General features: G+C 43.1%; 2 protein-coding genes across 4 annotated transcripts; both read left to right on the top strand.

Annotated features, from left to right (window-relative positions):
• The first annotated feature begins 1,277 nt into the window (after positions 1–1,277).
• spmap2 (sperm microtubule associated protein 2) lies at positions 1,278–3,839 on the top strand. The gene is made up of 6 exons (XM_084013489.1): positions 1,278–1,350; positions 1,429–1,490; positions 1,573–1,630; positions 2,536–2,662; positions 3,153–3,312; positions 3,390–3,839. The coding sequence occupies exons 1-6, from the start codon at positions 1,289–1,291 to the stop codon at positions 3,629–3,631; spliced, it is 711 nt and encodes a 236-aa protein (XP_083869615.1). The 5' UTR covers positions 1,278–1,288; the 3' UTR covers positions 3,632–3,839.
• Positions 3,840–4,266: 427 nt separating this feature from the next.
• Positions 4,267–13,525, top strand: LOC311016161 (interleukin-6 receptor subunit beta). 3 transcript variants are annotated; one of them, XM_084013700.1, is made up of 17 exons: positions 4,267–4,359; positions 5,262–5,318; positions 5,818–5,976; positions 6,671–6,830; positions 7,266–7,325; positions 8,235–8,392; positions 8,471–8,631; positions 8,774–8,939; positions 9,424–9,506; positions 9,801–10,032; positions 10,654–10,842; positions 11,213–11,317; positions 11,439–11,585; positions 11,757–11,885; positions 11,991–12,081; positions 12,207–12,288; positions 12,492–13,525. In XM_084013700.1, the coding sequence occupies exons 3-17, from the start codon at positions 5,919–5,921 to the stop codon at positions 12,807–12,809; spliced, it is 2,139 nt and encodes a 712-aa protein (XP_083869826.1). In that variant the 5' UTR covers positions 4,267–4,359; positions 5,262–5,318; positions 5,818–5,918; the 3' UTR covers positions 12,810–13,525. The 3 variants fall into 3 exon arrangements, with proteins under 3 accessions (XP_083869826.1, XP_083869824.1, XP_083869825.1); XM_084013698.1 differs by having other exon boundaries at positions 8,235–8,631; XM_084013699.1 differs by lacking the exons at positions 4,267–4,359; positions 5,262–5,318 and having other exon boundaries at positions 5,764–5,976; positions 8,235–8,631.
• The last annotated feature ends 100 nt before the right edge of the window (positions 13,526–13,625 follow it).

Below are 13,625 nucleotides of genomic sequence, written 5' to 3'. Positions count from 1 at the left end.
CATCACCCAATTTATGTGGCTGATTTTTAATAGACTATACTATCTCTGATGGCTGATAATAATACCTTAAATAGCATCATTCAAAAAGTGTTTTACAGTAAAAACAGAAAAACTCAAATATAGAGCATTAAATAAGATCAACACCTGCATGAATATCACTTATTATTGTTTGAATTAATTTGTATTATCAGTGATTATAGGTTTGGCCTGTCCTCTTTGGTCACGTGTGACGATGCCGCTAACTTCAATAGAACTGGAGCCAATGCAAAGCCAGAATACTGCCACGATGACGCAATGGCTCTTCCTTCCTTGGCTGACAGAATGCTAACGGGCGCCAAAGCCGTTGCCCTAGCAACGGAACGGCAACGAAAAGGTCCACACTGTGTCCCACTAACGTCACCTGATCCTCCCCAGCAACCAGCAGGTGTCTGTGTCAACACGAGAGAACAAGGTCCGGAACAGGTAACGTTAGAAATGAAAGATTGACAATAATGTGTTGCATTTGCATGTTCAGGTTAGCAGCTACAGATGGAATTTAATTTAATTGAAATTTAATTGTGTGTTTGGTTTCTGCTATTCATATGAGGGGATATGTAGAATAAACCAAATATTTTTATGAACATGAAACACTTGAGATATTATATCACTAATAGAATGTAGTTGGCCTCTTTGGTAATCTTTAAGTCAAACTAAGGCTGTAACTAATTGTTTTTCCACTTTTAAAATTGATTATTATGAAAGTAGTAAAAAATGGCACAAACTAACCTGGCATCGCCTAAGTCAGAGAAAAGCAACAAATTGTTACATTTTGACAGTTGATAATGTTTTGAATTTTTCCTTGATTAATTACTTAAATTGTTAAAGATATTAAAACATATTAATACAAATACTTAATAGACAAATGTCTGTTTTTCCCCACAAAAAATATTAAATCACCTTGTTAAATCAAAAGTAATTGAACTAAATAAAATCAATATATTTTATGAACACTGTTGTGAAAACAGCCCTTTCTTTTCAATTCTGCACACTAATAATTTTGAGTTGATGGGCTTCAATCCATGATCAAAATTGTAGCCAATTTGTTTTCTGTCAATCGATGAATCTTTTAATTATGTCAGGTCTTACATTGTAACCCACAACATCTACCAGTTGGATTTAATTTTTGCTATGCACACACTCTATGTAAGGAAACAGTCTTTATCGTCTGTGAAAGGGACAATGACCTTGTGATAAGTGATAAGCATAACAGCAGCGTGCTCCGTTTCCCACATCAGCTTCGACTGTTTCCATGGCGAATCGGATGCAGAAGCTCGCTCGACCCAAACCGAACCACCTCAGATACCCGGACCGGTAGGCCTGACTCAACCCCTCTGTCTCTCTCTCTCCCCGTCTCCCTCTTTCTCTGACGAGGCCTCTTTCTCTATCCAGTCGTTCAGTTTACTGGCTGGATCAGCTGCCGCCAGAGAAGTCTGGATCCACCACCAAACCTGGTACATGTCTCACTTTTATAATCTGTTTTACAATCTGTACTGTTTTGTTCTTATGATGTCCATAATGTGTTTTTCTTTGTAGAGTTAACCCCTCGCTGGTCGGAGCTATGCAGAAGTAAAAAGTTCTGCACTCAAGTCACGTAAATATAAAAAGTTCTACTATTACTGATTGACAAACTAACCACCAATGCATGTGTGATTTTCTTTTTTTTTTTTGCCATATGTTTTAGTGATGATTCACTTTTCTAGTTATTTAGTTTTTTTTACCTGACAATATTATAATTCTCAAATAATTTAGCTTTTTGTGACAGGCTTATATTTCAAAATGCATATTAAAATGCAGTATAATGTGCATTTCCGCAGCGCTAATTCCATGTCAGGCGTTCCACTTTGCCTTTTTCCTGGACACTGTCAGCAGGTAACCTAAGTGTTTTTCAACCTGGAGCCTCATTTTCCCATGTTTTTGTAGCAAAAACCTTTAGTGGACTAAATTTACACTGCAGCCCATTTAGCGACTGTCATCTAATTTCTCCCTCAATACTGTATCAATTTCAAAAATAGATGTACCCATTAGTCACTTACACATGAGACACAATCACACGGCAAAAGGTTGAAAAATACCAAAGTAACCTTTAAAGGTATCATGAATGACGCAACACTGCAGAAGTTTCACATTAAAAATCATGCAGCCTTGCCAACATAGAGAGGCGTTTAGAAACTATTTTTTAAAAATCATGTACGACCAGACTGTTGCTCAAGCTCAGCAGGTTTTTATGAGGAAAGAGTTTCTTAGGCCACAAGTTGTTGACAGGAAACCTTGAAGATCATTCTAGACTCTTTTTCTTCCTCTTCTTGTGTGTTTTCTGGTGCTTTTATCTAAATTCCCACCCCCGTTGTTCTTTCCTCATCTCCATCTTTTATTGTAGTCATCTTTCCCTCTCACATCCAATGCTCCTCTTTTGCACTTTCTATGTCCCCTCTCACTTATGCTCTCTCTTCTTTCTTGTCCCCTTCCTCCTCTACTCGTCTATTTGTCCACCGTCAGGCTTTCTCCCATATGGGAGGTGAGTGATGGGGCTCTCAGTGCCGTCCCATCCGATCGGCTGTGCAGTCTGGCTCAACCTCGGGCCCCTGCAGCTGGCTGGCAGCCGGACCGCCTGCTGCTGGCCCGAGTGAGTAACACATACACACACCTGAGAAAATGCTATTGGTGCAGGTTTTGTTGTTGTTGAACCTTACTAAAATGTGATGAACTCTGTCAGCAACACTATTGGTTTTGGAGCTCAGAGTTTGAGCTGGTCTTCGTCAAATCAGAAGATCGAAGGTTCGAGACCCGGTGCCTCCGAGGTTGACGTGTTGAACCACAAATTGCTCCCAGAGGCTTTACCATCTGTGTGTGAATGGGCATTAGTGTAGATCCTGATAGGCAGGTATCACCTTGTGTGGTTCTCCTCTAACGACCATGAATAGGTCTAGAAAGGGCGATATGAATGCATGAATTACTGTTCTAAGACTGCTTTGAGCAAAAACAGCTCATTTCTAATGCAGTCCAATCCATCCAGTGGTTGTTGACAGACCGTCTGATTGCATGGCTTAAAATTTGAGGCTCAAATTCAATTTGTTTGATTGATTCCGAAAAGAGCTCATGAGATATGACTGTAGTTGAACAGAGTGACGCAGACGGCAGTCGCGACTTCACGGATTTGCCAGCTCGCCCAACCAAAAAGAAGGCAAGTTCTGGAGGTTTCTGGCGCCAAATCTAACCCTCTACCCATGACCCACATACCCTGCAAAGCAACGGCGCACATAGAGCTACTCGCTAGTAAGTCCGTCAAATTTTGCTCCATTGTGGCGTCGTCGAACTTTGCTGTTTGACAAAATGACTTTTTACCTTCTCAGCTCCGAAGCACAACCACCGCAAGTCCGAAGGAGAGCGCTCGGTGTGCTGGCCCGTCTCCAGAGCGGCGAGGAGCTACGTAGCCAGCCGGAGACTTCTAGAGCTGTCTGGCCCCAAAGAGAGGAAGGCTCTGTTTGAGGGATACGACCCATACACCGTCAGCCGGGCCGCACGCTCTGCCAGCCCCTCGAGGCGGATCCAGCAGCTCTGTCTGCCTCTGCCTCGCAAATGTATCTCCAAGTAGGAGAGAAGATGTCCTCATTGTGATAAAAGTTGTTTCTGTAAAATTGTGACAAAGGCCTCTTATTTGCTCCATTGAATTAATGTTTGCGACACTGGATTACCTGGACCTTTCTACTTCTTTCTGAATATTTGTCTGATAAAGCCGATGTAAGGCATTCATACCGTGAAGCTGGTATGCAGCAGTACTGGTTGTGAATGCCATGATTAATGGCAATATGAATGTGTAATGTTATTTTTTTTTTTATTGCAAAATGGTGAACAAAATGACCCGCCTTATCATTGTCAGACTGAGAGAGGAAATAAACGGGGAGGGGAGATATTGTGAAGCGCAGATGAAATTGCTTTGAGACACCCTGTACCAAACATCCTGCAGCACATCCTTCAATTTTGTTTTTATTGTTAGTGATTGTTAACAAGCAGAGCCAATGAGTCATCTCTGCAGAGGACTGTTGGAATAAACATATTTCAAAGGGCTAAATGAACCCGGCTTATTGCACAGATAAAGAGTGGTAACTGTGTGTAATCGAGTTAAAGTGAGTAAAAAGTGAAGGCTACACCCCCTTTTTTGTTTAGGTGTGTCTAATGTAATTGTGTAATCGCGGAAGGATATGCACGGCCCTCCAGGGGCCCCCGAGCCGCAGTTTGGAACCGCAGCAGAGAGGCTGCCGCTCTGACACGATCGCTGCAGATGCACGCGGTGAGACGCGCGCGCACTCCGACCTCACACCGGTAAGTGGACGAGATGTTTTGGCTCAAACCTTGTACTTGTTTCCTCTTGGGTGCGTTTTCTTTGTATCTGAACGTAAAGTCGGGCGGCTGCGCAATTCGGTTAAACGTGAAATGCGTTGCAAAATCCCTCAATTTCCGGTTGTTTTTAAACTAATTTACTGTAAGAAAAGTTTTATTTAGACTCAGTTTAGTCAAGCGTGTGTTGAGTTGTCTTCAACTGTAACGAGAGCTAAAATAATTGATCGAACAAGTGGTTGAATGAAAGAAAATGAAGTGGTATTTTTATTTAAACCTGTTCATATTATTTTTCTAGCAAACAAGGTAAAAATACCTAAATGATGTAATGTGTGCAGTAAATACGGTTATAATAGCCTATCTTTAAAAATAAATAAATAAATAAATACATCAGAGAATAGTCTATTAATTAATTCAAAGCAATCTATTTCTTTGCAGCCATTTTTATAATAATTCTAAGTAGAAAAGACAAAGGACAAATACTGATGTGGATTAAAGTACCCAACAATAACAATTATTATATTAATTAACAAGTCCACTGCTGCGGCAATGAAATGCTGCCAACATGTTGATACATAAGTAATAATAATAATCCAGGACTATCATGCATGGGGTCATTCTGCTTTGTAGTGAGTGCTTTGTGCTTTTGACTGATTCAAATCATGATTAGCCTACCATATGAAAATGTCTCCCAAACCTGCAGAGTGATCTGTTTGTGACGCACGCAGTGTTGACTTTTGTTGTCACTGAAAGGGAAGTCTTACTATGAAGTCTCCAATCAGCCACAATACGAGTTGAATGAACACCTCTCACTCAGGGTCACCCCAGTCTGAGTGTTGGGAGCTTTGTTGGATTCATTTCAGAGTTTTAACTTTGAACTTTTACAGGTTTACCTCATGATCCCTGGTCTCGGGGCTGCTCCTCTAGTCTGAGCTCTACACCAGGTGAGATTTATATGCTCTTAATTGTCAAAGGTCAGACCTGATAGTAGACAATTATAGTCGAAATTTAATTGTAGATATCTGTGATTGAGTTTGAATAGAAGTCAATGGTAAAAGTTGACTAGTTCTACTTAAGTTACAAATGTCTACAAGTCACATTTCCAATAGTATGAAATTAATTGAATTAATTGTCGATATCATTAATTCGAATTGCTACTAGTCAAAATTACATGATGAATATGTTGGCTTGGAATTAGTCAAAAAGGAATTGTGGATATCTACAATTGCTTAAACATGATTCAATGTTAAAGGGGCTTGCCATACACTCACTCTTTTGAAAACAAGTGTTTCGACACATTTCCTTTGTGACAGTGCAGTTTCCTACAAACCGTACAGCTCAGAACAATGAGAATGCAAGTAGTGAAAGGAAGCAAATCCAAGCCAAACCATGAAATGAAGTCTTTTCCAATCGGACAGTGTGGCGATCTGCTTTTTGTTGTAGCTGTTCAGCGGTTCAGGGTCCTGGAGCTGAGCCGCTGGTAGTGGGATGTGGGTGAAGTGAGTGAGCGGGGCTGCGTTGCCAGGAGAGACCGGCTGGCCTTCATGGATCGAAGCCCGGCTGCTGTGTGGACCTGCCTGCTGGGGGCCTGGCTCGCCCTGGGTAACGTCCTTTATGTTTTAAAACAAAAAATCCAGAGCAGATCTAGAGCCAGTGTGCTGGTATGTGCATGCATGCCGGGGGGGATGCAAATCATTATTGGAGAGGGGTTCGTTATGAAAAGATAAGATAATTACTAACACAGTCCATCACGGGTTTAACGTGTTTTGGACGGCTCCAACACAGGAGGTCTGATAAACACATAGTTGTTTATCTGGTTCTCACAGGCACATTACTTCAGAACATCTGGCGATGGAAACGCGACAGTTGGCAGTAGATCAACAGTTTGTGATGTTCTGTCCCCAAGTTCCCCAAACTAGGGCCACGTTGAAGACGGACCACGAACACAGCTAGTGGCGAACATATTGTACAGTCTGAGCTTCATGTTAAACGTCAGGCCAAACAGCAATGGCAGAAGTTCAATCATGCATCTCACAGCACGGTTGGATTGGATTGAGATATAATTCTCCTCAGGTTTGTTTTAATGAGTGTTTGATTTGGTAACAGGCTCATGTAACAGATTCACAGCTAATCTATCCCCCGTTCCTCCTCTTTTTTTTCTTCTTCTTCCATGAAATCTATTTCTTATCATTTAAAAGTCTATTCTGCACGAAGATGTGTTTTTCCAAAATAACTCCTTTTTTTTTTTTTTTTCTCATTTCGTGAAAAATCTGCCCCTCCACGCTGTCAACTCCAGCATCTCTCCACCTTCAAGCCTTGACCACCTCCGAGGCCGACCCCCGACCCCCGCGGCTGATTGGCTGCGTGTTCCTGAATCGAGCCAACGTCACCTGCCGCTGGGAGGCGGGAGACGCGCAGACGGCGTTCTACACTCTGCATGTTCATTTGGTGTTTAAGTGAGGCAAAACATTCCTTTTAATATGTTAGAAGTCAAAAAGTGTGTGAAATATGCTTCGGCGCTTTATATAGTTTAGATATTTTGTGGGAGTGATGTCATATTTATGTCTGAGATGATCAGTGTATTTATTAATATAAACTAGAGAAACAGACTCCATTGTACATGTTTGCCTCCTGTTAAGATCAGACTTTCTATAGAGCTGAAATAAGCACTTTTCACTGAGTGGCTGGTAAGCAGGAAACTGATGAGATTGTAGATTTGATATCTGATATGGCATCTTCATGTTCAGTCAATTTTACACTTGAAAAGCTGAGCCATGTCTTCTGCTTGCCTGCTAGTATAAAATAGTAAACCTAACTTCCTAACTTTATTTTAAAATGTGATGAATTTTAAGATGAAGAAAGATGAAAACATTTATGTTTGCTCCCTTCAGTTTGTGCAGAAGACCACAGAGCGGCTCCTCACCAGGCTTCACAGCAGCTCTCCTCGACCAGTAAGACTCCTCAACTCATCCTCAACCATAGTATCTCGTTTTTAGGGCTAAATTGAGTCCCAGCACCCTTAAAAAATATTGCATCGATAAATGCAATATAAAAATAACAGTCATGTTGTTTTTTTGTAAATGCAAGTCGTGTTTGAAGAGCTTATAAATGGTCAAAAAACCATAGACAGTACTTATGGTTTACTTTAAACGTAATATTTTAACATCGGAATACACCCCCAATCGCGTCATGGTATGGTATGATCCACTTTCTCTCTCTCCCACCTGACCTGTTCACCCCCGTTATACCTCATTATCTTTTAATTTTAATACAATTTCGACTTTTTAACTCAAAATTAAAGTAAGATTTCCAGTCACAGTGATTTCCCCTACCCCCCAAAGTCTGATGTTCTTCATTCAGGGAATCATAGTCCAAAATAACATTAAAATGTAGTTTTTTTGTTTTGTTTTTTAAACAAAGGGGGGACATTTTTTGGGATCATTGGGGGCTCAGCCCCCCTAAAGCTCTGTTCCTAGAATCGCCCCTGTCCTCAACCAGAAATAGGCTTCTTTCCTGGTGTGGCATTCAGGGATTACAGCGTGCATTCGTGCAAACACATGAATATTGAATCTTGAACCTCGTTTATCATTGAGTCTGTCACCAGGAAGCAAACCGATACGTTTTTGCATGTCTGCAAGTTCGTGCCATCATTTTTGTTTTCTTATCATTTTGCATGCAAATGCATTGAGATTCTAATCAGAGTTGAGTGTTTGCACCTCTGAGATAATGCCAACCTCGCTATCTTGTTTGTGGGGAAACGTTATCTGCCCTTTTTCTTGTTGTTGCCCACATTTAGTTGCAACGTTTTCATATTGAGGCTTGTGGTTCCGGACCCGTTGATTGTGTTTTATAACAAACAGGTCCACGAAGGCGTTCACCTGCAACACGTCCGGCACCAGCTGCACGGCCAGCTTCGACCGTATGTCCGTGAGGAACTGCTTCTGCACCGTCGTCACGGCTCACGGTCGCAACTGGAGCGCGTCGTCCCGGCCTCGGTGTCAGTCTGGCAGGACTGAAGGTGAGGCCGTTGTACTTCCTTCTTATTGCTCCTGTCTTCCTTCTTTTTCACACTTCTTTTTTCCCCTGTCTCTCTCAGTGATGTTGCCTCCAGTGATTCTGAACAGCATAAAGGCGGGTGGGAGTCCTCGGTGTCTCTTTATAACCTGGAGACGCGACTTGTCCTCCTTTCCTCTGTCTTACTCTGACATCAAGGCCGGACACCTGAAATCCCAAATAGAGTTCACAGCACAGGGGCAGGTCTGCCACTCCCAGATACTCACAAACACATAATGCTTGCTTAATAAATACACTATATTATGTTTTAAAATGCTTCAAGTAGCACCTTTAAGACAAGTTTTCTTACAAGTGAATCCTTTGTCCTATTTTCTTTCCTAAACAGTTCGATACGCAGGTTGAAACCGCCATCGTCAGGGACTACAGCTTCACGGTTTGTCCCTTCAGGCCGGACTTGTCATACACTGTCAGGCTTCGGCACCACTACCTGGGCCCCGAGAGTCCCTGGAGCCCGTGGAGCAACGCCTGCCGGGGGAGGACGGGGGAGGACGGTGAGAGGAAAAACCAGAGTAGACGCTCTTTGTGTGTTCGGGTTTGGTCGAAGTCTCAATCGCTGCCGTCCATCAGTTAAGCACAAATGTGAGATTTCGTGGGAAATACTGAGTTTGCTTTGCCTCAGGCAGGGAGTTCCACAGCAGAGGGGCCTTTGTTGACAAATCGGGATTTCGGAAACAATATTATGCCCCTCAAGGGATCTCAGAGGCAGTTAGCACAATCACAAATATAGGCAGGAAAAACACTCACAATAAGATTGCAGTGAATTTCCATTATCTGGATAACCGTGAATATCGTCATGAGTGACTTGAAAGAGCTCCATCCAGTAAATGTAGAGATGCAAAAGTGAAAAATTGGACCTGCTGGTGCTAGAGGAGGTTGAAAGAAAGAAACATATCCACCTCGTACTAAGTATGCACAACCATCACCACCTTGTTAATGTATTCCCTGAACACACTCTGCTGTATCTGCATCAACTAGCTCCGTCTGCAGCACCGGCCTTCTGGAGACGAGTGGGGCAACCAGACGGGAACGGTTGGAGACGCGTCTCACTGCTCTGGAAGGTGTGTGTGTGTGTCTGTGTGTGTGTCTGTGTGTGTGTCTGTGTGTGTGTGTGTGTGTGTGTGTGTGTGTGTGTGTGTGTGTCACAATTCATAAGTGACTCCTTTTTTTTAATCGCCTTGAGCTTTCAAATCTTACAGTTTAATAACTTTCGGATCTGATTGGTTTTTAATCACCATCCCCTCACTAACGGTTCATTTGATTGTATGTCTCTTTGAAATGAGCGAGTCAATTTCATATAAGCTGCTTACCTTCTACTTCTTGCTTTCTGTTTGCTCTCATGGCTCTCATGGCAGCCGTTGCCTCGCCTTCTAGCCAACGGCAGAGTGCTCTTCTTCAACGTGACGTGTCAGACGGAGAGCACCGAGGTCCTGGACGATCACATGAGCTGCAGAGATTTGCACCACACGAGAACTTCCTGCAGCCTGCTCCTGCCCGCCGGACCATGCTCCTGCGCTCTGACGGCCTCCACCTCTGCAGGGACGTCGCCAGAAGCCCGGATATGGCTCAGCGGCGCTTCTGAGCCAGGTGGGACGCCATGACATCTATATCATGACCTGAGACTCAATTCTACTCAACATTACCCCATAATTTTAGTGACATTGTTTGTGTTTCAGTGCTCTTTTCCATGGATTCTCCAACGTTCTGGAATCATTTATTTTATTGCGTAAAAGCTATGGTCTACATTCTGAAAATCAGTTGAGACAGATTTGAAAAAAGCATCTCCTCTCAGTGTTCCACGATTCAACGAGGCGGGAGTGGGAGGGGACGAGGGGATTGGATGAAGGGTACGAGCCAATGGGAGCCTTCCGGAGCAATGGCTCCCATTGGTCAACTTCTATGCAGGCCTACGGCTGATAGACTGAATGGATTTTTTTTATTCCAAATTGTAGACCATAGCTTTAAATAGAGGTTATCTTCAGTAATATTTCAGCCTGGACTTTATTTCCCATATGTCTAAATGACTAATAGGATATTTGTCCAGACCATCAATGTACTTGTTTTTGTCGATGACAGGCTCAGATTGTTCCTATAATTGTCTGACATTATGGAAAGGACCGGACAGAGAAATAAAATGTTTTAATAGATGTTTTTTACAAAATTGTACATAATGCCATGCCTTCAAACGTCTCCCTTATTCCTTTTTAGAGCCGCCGCCCCCGAGCCGAATCACTGCAAGTCCCCTGAACGACAGCGGCCTGGATGTTCGTTGGACGCCTCCAGCTGATTGGCCGACAAGCGGCTTCGTAGTGGAGTGGTTTGCTGTCAGGGAGAAGACCAGCAGCAACCTCCACTGGGAGAAGCTGAATACTTCCTGTACAGCGCTGGTCATCACAGGTAATCCGACAATAACGCTGAACGTGTAAAACACGCTCCGTTTCACCACTTCAAGCTGAAACGATGTCGCGATCTGTTGTGGAACGGAACATACTCGAAACTCGAGGATGAACTGATTAGGTTTTGGTGGTCAAAGATCAAGGTCGCCGTGACCTCACATCCTTTCCGTTCTTCTGAATGCCATATCCAATATTCTTCGAATTTGGCACAGACCTCAGCTTGCTATCTACTATAACTCAAGAACGATATGCTGATTAGGACAATTTCAATGTTTTCAGTGATGACATTTTGGACAAAGCAATTCATGAATTCATCATTTGTTATTGTAGACTCAACAAATCGATAAGTTATTTTCCTCCTGGTGTTTTAGAAGCAGTAAAGCCGATGGAGTGTTATGCTGTTTCTGTCAAAGCTCTTTATGGTGAACGAGGGGCGGGGCAAAACGCAACGGTTTACATTTACACACGCCAAGGAGGTACGTGATCTACAGGGTAATTGTGTTCTCTAATGCCACACAGTTAATGTACATTCAGACCAGGACATCTGCGTTTCTGCTGAAGCTGTAGATCCTCAACACCCTCTTCGCTCTCACGCAGCGCCCTCAGCTGGTCCAAAAGTGGCGGTGCAGCGGATCTCCGGCAGCCGAGTGGAACTCGTGTGGAGTCCTGTACCCGTGGAGCTGCTTCATGGCTTCATCCGCAACTACACAATCTACTACACGACAGAAAACCAGCCAGCCAGAGGTGAGTGACTTTACACAAACCCGGAGCAGGAAACACCGCTCTGTAGCAGGACTTACTTACTTATAGCTATTTTACAAGTTACATTATTCGAGATGTTTTATTATATATTTTGTCTTTGTTTTCATCCATATCCTGTTTTTCCTCAGTTCATTATTTTACCTCCTTGTTCAGGAGTGACGTTGCCCAGTAAAGCTCTCCGTTGCTCTCTGGTTCTGTCACCCGGCAACCACGACATCTTCATGCAGGCCAACACCGACGCCGGAGCTGGAGCATCTGGGCCCACGTCTAAAGTGCACATAGGTGAAGACCAGACACACACACACACACACACACACACACACACACACACACACAGCCATACGCTGCTGTATCTGTGACTCTAACCCTGTGCGTATGTGTGCGGAGGCTCTGAGGAAATCTCCATCGTGATGTTCATCGTCCTCCCGCTCATTGTGGCTCCGCTGGTGCTGATGGCCTGCCTGGCACAACATAAGATGTGAGATCTCTTTTTCTTGCACAACTGACAACCTTCACGCTAAACAAATACATACCTACTCAACGTTCAGTGTCCTACTCTGACTTTGCACATTTGGTCGTCAATGTTTATCCAAACACTTGCAGGATGAAACTGAAGATGTGTCGAGACGTCCCCGACCCTTCCAATAGCAGCCTGGCCAGCTGGACCCCAAAAATCTCTTTGGAGGTAAGCTTTGACCCCTCAGGAGATGATACAGAGCTAAATGAGAGTGAATTTGGATGCCATACTGACTAACAAGGAGATGTCAATGTTCACTTGTTTCTGTTGTTATTGTGGGCTTAAAGGTGTGTGGAAAAACTCCATAATGACTTCAAAAATATATATAATCATGCAAAATTTTCAAATTAGATGTGTTTTTTTCACCTCAGTGTATGAAGCAGCATGCAGTGGCAGAGAGGAGCGAAATCAAATACTCTGAAGTTATTTTGCTTGGTGAAAAAGAGCTGCCGAACTCCGACCCGTATCAGGAGCTCCAAACGCATCCCTCTTACGGTTACTCTCCGCTCCCAGGATCTCCGAACTCCAGCCAATCTGCCCAGACCACCTCCGAGGCTGATCTCTCCCCATGCCCATCCATCTACTCCAACATCCTCTTCTCTCAGACTCTGACAAGTCCCCCGACACCCCTCCTATCCAGATCCTACCTCCAACCCAATGACTGGCAGCACAGGATCGTCTCCACCTGATCTACAGCTAGGTGGAGTCAGTGAGCCGTCGGTGTCTCTGCAGGGCAGGAGCACCACCTCATCTAAGTGACTGCTTTCTGAACGGATGAAGTGAAAAAACCTCCGTCTGTGCAACTATTCTGGATGCAAATAGACATTCCACAGAGATCTGTTTGTCTCAGACAAAAAAAAAAGAATAATTAAGTCATTTATTTAACTAAGTGACGAGAAGATCCGGAAAGAAGGGAAACTGCTAGCCTTGCTCCGTACAGAAAATGTGCAAAAACAATCATTTGTGGTTCTACTGGGGCTTATTTCCTTACTATTTATTTATGTACCTGCTTCCAGTCTTTATGCTAAGCTAAGCTAATTGGCAGGATGCTTTGTATTTAGTGTACAGTCACAATAGTGGTGTCAGTATTTCATTCAACTCTTTCAAAAAAGAAAGAAAGAAAATTAACTTTTTGTTTGTTTTGTTACTTGAACTGTGACCTCTTTAGTGATTTGTTCCTCATTTTGCTTTGAAAAACTCACATACCTGAGATTCAGACCTCATTCAAAACATCACTGACGGGATTCAACCTTTAAAAACCAGCCAATGTGATTACCTCAGATTTGAAGTTGTTATTATTTGTACAGTATGTCAATGCATGAGCCAACTTTTCAAAACCGCACATATATGATGTGTGAAAGCTGAAGCAGCTTCATGGATTTCAGCCTCCGTTCATGTTGTCATTTACACTTGTGACAAGTCTTCTTTAGAAATAAAAGCCTGATAGTATGATGGTCTATACCAGAAAAATACATGCCTTTTACATAAAGGAGTCACAACTTCTT

Source organism: Eutrigla gurnardus (assembly GCF_963514095.1).
Source record: "Eutrigla gurnardus genome assembly, chromosome: 7".
Classification (NCBI taxonomy): domain Eukaryota; kingdom Metazoa; phylum Chordata; class Actinopteri; order Perciformes; family Triglidae; genus Eutrigla; species Eutrigla gurnardus.
This window is presented reverse-complemented; position numbering and strand designations above follow the sequence as displayed.